The 6,000-nt window shown below is 45.3% G+C and overlaps 1 protein-coding gene across 1 annotated transcript in view; it reads left to right on the top strand.

Annotated features, from left to right (window-relative positions):
* The first annotated feature begins 350 nt into the window (after positions 1–350).
* The window catches only part of MBD2 (methyl-CpG binding domain protein 2), a 65,095-nt gene continuing 59,445 nt past the window's right edge, over positions 351–6,000 (top strand). The window contains exon 1 of the mRNA XM_057698644.1: positions 351–1,018. Coding sequence (XP_057554627.1) covers positions 480–1,018 — 539 coding nt within the window. The 5' untranslated portion in view covers positions 351–479. The remainder of the gene's footprint in view (positions 1,019–6,000) is intronic.

Here is a 6,000-nt window from a genome sequence, read left to right as displayed (position 1 = left end):
TGTTGAGGCAGGAAAGGGGGTATCTTCTGTGCCGTTAAACGAATACTGGAGTCAGTAAATACAACATATGAGATACATTTTGTTTTTTGCTCATTAACTGGGAAGCAAACTGAGAGAGGTTAACCCAACTTGAAACAAAGTAACCGCAGCCCCACTGACATTTGTCTGCAAGCGACTCTAGGCCCAAATCGCGCGCCTCGTGGGGGCGGGGGCCGGAAGGGCGCGGCCGGGGGCGGAGCGGGTGGGGCTGGGGGCGTGTCCTCAGGGGAGGCGGAGACAAGATGGCCGCCCTGACCGCTTGGAGGACCTAAGAGGCGGTGGCTGGGGCCACGCCCCGGGCGGGAGGGCCTCTCTGTGCGCGCCCGCTCTATGATGCTTGCGCGCGTCCCCCGCGCGCCGCGCTGCGGGCGGGGCGGGTCTCCGGGATTCCAAGGGCTCGGTTACGGAAGAAGCGCAGCGCCGGCTGGGGAGGGGGCTGGATGCGCGCGCACCCGGGGGGAGGCCGCTGCTGCCCGGAGCAGGAGGAGGGGGAGAGCGCGGCGGGCGGCAGCGGCGCTGGCGGCGACTCCGCCATAGAGCAGGGGGGCCAGGGCTGCGCGCTCGCCCCGTCCCCGGTGAGCGGCGTGCGCAGGGAAGGCGCTCGGGGCGGCGGCCGTGGCCGGGGGCGGTGGAAGCAGGCGGGCCGGGGCGGCGGCGTCTGTGGCCGTGGCCGGGGCCGGGGCCGTGGCCGGGGACGGGGCCGGGGCCGGGGCCGGGGCCGCGGCCGTCCCCCGAGTGGCGGCAGCGGCCTTGGCGGCGACGGCGGCGGCGGCTGCGGCGGCAGCGGTGGCGGCGGCGCCCCCCGGCGGGAGCCGGTCCCTTTCCCGTCGGGGAGCGCGGGGCCGGGGCCCAGGGGACCCCGGGCCACGGAGAGCGGGAAGAGGATGGACTGCCCGGCCCTCCCCCCCGGATGGAAGAAGGAGGAAGTGATCCGAAAATCTGGGCTCAGTGCCGGCAAGAGCGATGTCTACTACTTCAGGTACCGCCTTGGGGGCGGGGAGGGGGCGGCGGGGTCAGGCCGGGGTCAAGGGTCGAGAGCTGACTTGGGTCGGGGATGTCAGGAGAAGAGCAGGGGCCCTAGGGGAGTGGCAGAGACAGACTGGCCTGGTAGGAGAAGGTGCCCGAGCCCTTGGGTGAGAGTTGACCCCAGTGACAGTCACAGTGTCTGAATGGTGAGAGCTCATAGGAGGGTCTCTTATGGTGAAGATGTTGGGGAAGATGGTTTGCGGAAAAAAGGGTTACTCTGGCAGGGATGACGACTAGTCCACTGAAGGGTTAAAAGAAGGTGTAATTCATCGAAACTATAAAACCAGTCACTGTTGGCTCCTGTCCCAGCCTGTCCCAGATTCATCATCACCAGAGTGTTTAATCATGCACATGTGGAAGAATGAGCTATCTACAGTAACAAGGTTTCAGTTACTTTGTGGGATCCAGGAAAGTTTCGTAGGAAGTAGCCATTTGGAATGCCTGTAGTCTCTTGGCACTCTCTTGGTGTTGCAGAATTTACTCCCTTTTGAAAACACTGTAATAAGTTGTTAGAGCCGTAGACCAAAATTTGTCCCCCAGGGGACATTTGGTAATGTCTGGGAACATTTTTGGTTGTCACACCTTAGAAGGGGGTGCTACCAGCTTCTAGCGGGTAGAGGCCAGGGATGCTGCAAGACACTCTATGATACCCAGGGCAGCCCTCACAGCAAGGAATTGTCTGGCCCTAAGTGTCACAGGTGCTGGATTGAGAAATCTTGGTCTGAATGATAAAAGGTTTTCAACCTGATGGTGAATCCTGTGGTCATGCCCTCCACGTCATTAATTTGGATAACCCAGTAAGCTCAGGAAAGTGTCTGTGGCTGTTGATACCAGTGGAATTTTCTGAATTTCTTCACAGCAGATTTACTAACTTTTCCTATAAACCGTCCCATTTCCAGAAGAGACTATAAACACGTTATACTCAGAGGCTTGGAGGGCTGTGTTTGTGGGCTGATTGAATCATTTTCAGGGACTATATATGGGTGTTGGAGTAGTTGTTATCTGACATTTAGCCATTGGAGTATGTTAGAAAGGATTTCCTTTTTTCCAGCATCAAGTAGGTTTAATACATTACCCCTGGGAAAAAGTGTATATTCTCTCACACACACACATAGACACACAAAATACAGTGTATGAATTGAAAATACTCTTAAATTTAAGAGGTTAAAAAAACGTATGTGTATATGTGCATGTGAATATATGTACATATATACATACACACAGGAATGTGACCTCTACTGGTATAGCATGTAAATATGAACATATTCCTGATGATTCTCAAATATATGGATGAGTAATTTCAGTAAAGTTATTTCACCTATTCAAATAAAAAAATAAAATGAGTGGTGTTGCATTAGAACTTATTTTGTCACTTAATCTGAGACCATTCATCTTGAAATCTTAAATGATAATTAGAAAATTTAAACATGCAAAGCTGATAATCTTGTTTTCTGTTTCTGCATCTTTACATATTAAATTTACTTCAGTAATACTAAGAAAGTTATTGTGGAACAAATGGTTACTCCTCTCAGGTTCACTTGTTTCATTTAGTGCTTTTCACAGTTGTTCATTTTTGCATATTCTTCTGTTAACAGCTCCTTCTGTTTTTTTCTAAGCAAGTAGTATGTACAACCTTCTTTCTGTGAACTCTGTATTGATGTCTTGTAGCCATTTATACTTGACAAGAATATTCTGTGTCTGGGATTGAACTCCGTCAGGAATAGGTGATTAGTCTATTCTCAGTAGAGCATCTTCAAGTTTGAATTTCACCCCCTATGGCATTTCTCCTGGGATATGGGTTGTTTGTTTTTTTTTGTTGCTGTTCTTCTTGCAGTAGCTGGAAAAGTTATTTCAAAAAGGCAGTTTGCTGTAATGCTCATTCTGATGTGTGGTCACCTTTTTTTTCTCTTTTTTTCTTCTTAATGTGTTGTAAATTTTCTTTCTTTTTTTTTAAAATTTATTTATTTATTTTATTTATTTATTGGCTGTGCTGGGTCTTCATTGCTGCACATGGGCTTTCTTTAGTTGCTGAGAGCCGGGGCTACTCTTCATTGTGGTGCGCAGGCTCCTCATTGTAGTGGCTTCTCTTGTTGTGGAGCACGGGCCATAGGCGCGTGGGCTTCAGTAGTTGCAGCACATGGTCTCAGTAGTTGTGGCTCACGGGCTCTAGAGCACAGGCTCAAGAGTTGTGGCGCACGGGCTTAGTTGCTCCGTGGCATGTGGAATCTTCCCAGGGCAGGGCTCGAACCCGTGTCCCCTGCATTAGCAGGCGGATTCTTTACCACTGCGCCACCTAGGAAGTCCCCTAAGTTTTCAATATTACCTTTTTTATACAAATTCAATAGATTATTTTATGGTAGAAAACTGATCTAATCAGTCTAAAACTTTCTAAACAGATTCATCCTTTGAAGAATCACAAACCAGTTTAGTAATAATTACGCCCTAAAATTAAAGTTTTTATGAGATAGTGCATCATGATTTGCTTTTTACTTGTTTATGCCAAATGAAAAGACATTGAACAGATTTGTGCCACATGTGCTTGTTCAGGGCTGGAGGGAGTGTTGTCTATTGTTTGTTGTCTACCTAACAAAGCTTAGTTACTCTACAGGATTGTAACATCCAGTCTTGATTTCCTTTTGAGAGGTTACATTCTGAGGCAGGAAGACATATAGTGTGATGTGCTACTTGTGATACAGTGGTTACTCTGACTTTGACTTCTGCTTTCAGTGATGAATGCTGGAAGTCACCTACTCACATGAAAGGTGAACACACTATTTTTCAATCTGCAGTATTACTGCTTTGCATATTAGCATCTCCATATACCTGCCACTCATTAAAAACCAGTAGTTCACAAAATACTAGCAATATCTGTTAATAGGTGGGGTAAGAGTTTTAAGTCTTCCGTTGGTAATGTGAACACCTGCACACAGCTGTTCACGCAGATTCTAATAATGCTAACTCCTGATTTAGCTTGCCCCTGGGGAGGTTAATTTAAATCTATGCCTGTTAACAGAGGGTTTGTCTTATGCTTATTAATTGGACTTAAACTCATGGAGAAAGCCTCAAAGTTTGGTAGAATTTTTTTTTTTCATTTGGCTGTTTTCTGAGATTGCCAAGTTCTAATAGGAAGGAGTGCCTCTGGTTGCCAGTTAAGTAATATAATTATGCCTTCTGTCAGGATTACTGATAGTACTGTGGCAGTTTGTATATCATCCAGAGTTTGTTTTTTAAAAGGGTGTTGTTGGATCCATTGGTAGGGTCTCTGAAAAAGTTCCTTGCCATCATACAAGCCCATCATTTGAGCAATACTTTTCTTACTGGTCCACTTGACCCCTGTCATTTCTAGCTTTTGGTTCCTGCACTTGCAGATTGATATTTTTGAAATATTGTTTTCCTCTGCATAGGAACCTTTAGTAGCTGTCTTACACCTTTTTTAAAATTAAGTCTATGCGTAACCTTCTTTCTGTGATCTCTGCATTGATGTGTTGTTGCGTTCTAGACTTCTGGTTGTAACTAGCTGAAAGGCCTGGGAGTCATGGTAAACTGCCAACCGCTGCTGCCGTAAAATATCATGTGGTTGGGTATTGCAAAACATAATAGTAACCATTTTGACTCTTTTATCAAATTATGATGCATTTGCACCTCATCACCTCTCTGAAAAGACAGGAACCAGAGAACAATTAAAATAATCATTAGGGAACAGGTGCATGATGAGAGACCAAAGAGATTTCACCTTGATTTGGAAAGAAGAGGACTCAGAGGCAATGTAATTGAGGGCTTTAAAGCTTGAGTGAGATGATAAAAGTAGGAGTCTCTAGGGAAGGCAGCAGGGCCCAGGGGTTAAGAGGTCTGGAGTTGGTAGTCTACCTCTGCAGTTACCAGCAGCCTCAAGCATGTCACTCACACTTCCCAGTGCTGTGGCATCTCTGTTTGTAAAGTGGGTATGATTGTACCTGTACCTACATAGTATTATAAGGATTCAATTCTAGAACACCAGAATAAATATATAGATCTTCTACAGCTTTGGATACATTTAAGGACTCATTAAGGAAAACAGTTCATTAAATAACTCAAGGTGTATGGGCAGATCATATAAATAGGTTTAAAAAAGCATATAGGCACATCTCATTTGTTATGAAAAACTGGTGTGGTCTTTGAGGGCATGAATTGAGGATGTCAAAGTTCAACTAGGCTCTTTGCCTTTTTTTTTTTTTAATAGACTCTCCCTAGTAGTCTTTGTTGGAAAAAACTAGCTCAGTGGACCAAGGGTCATAGTTCTTTTTTTTTTTTTTTTTTTTAATAATTTTTATTGGTGTATAGTTGCAAGGGTTACAGTCCTTAACTGAAGTTTCATTGGCATTCAGTAAACTGTCCTTTTCCATGTTTTCTTTATGATCATCCCCATGTAGTAATTTAAACGTGGCGTTTTCTGTATTACTCTCTTGTTAATTTCTCTGGAAGCTGTGGCTTTCTCACATAGCTGTCTTCCTCCCCCCAGACAAAATGCTGAACACACAGATGCTGAATAAGTGCTTACCAATTGATGTGGCACTTAAAGTTTTATACAAAAAGGCTTAAATGACTTCTTAGCCTTTGCTTTATGTTACCTGTGATATTGTGCTGTACAGTTCTCTTCATTTTACAGGTGGGGACTTAGGACAGGGAAATTAAGTAATATGCTTGAGGTTGTACTGCTAGTAAGTACAGAGTTAGAATCCTGGTTTAATCCTACAACTCTTAACCACCCACCTTTGCTGCTGCTTCACATAGAGATCCATAGTTATAGTCTCAAAAATTGCAACATCTCGTGCCTACTCTACTTTGTTAAGCTTGGTGTACCACTAAAATAATGTAATGATTTACTGTTATGCTTGCATCCTGAAGTTGGCAAGGGGTAAATTTTAAATCTATTTTGTAGTGAAGCCATTGTACCAA

Source organism: Hippopotamus amphibius, chromosome 11, assembly GCF_030028045.1.
Source record: "Hippopotamus amphibius kiboko isolate mHipAmp2 chromosome 11, mHipAmp2.hap2, whole genome shotgun sequence".
NCBI lineage: Eukaryota > Metazoa > Chordata > Mammalia > Artiodactyla > Hippopotamidae > Hippopotamus > Hippopotamus amphibius.
Note: the sequence above shows the minus strand (reverse complement) of the source record. Positions and strands in the feature narration are given on the sequence as shown.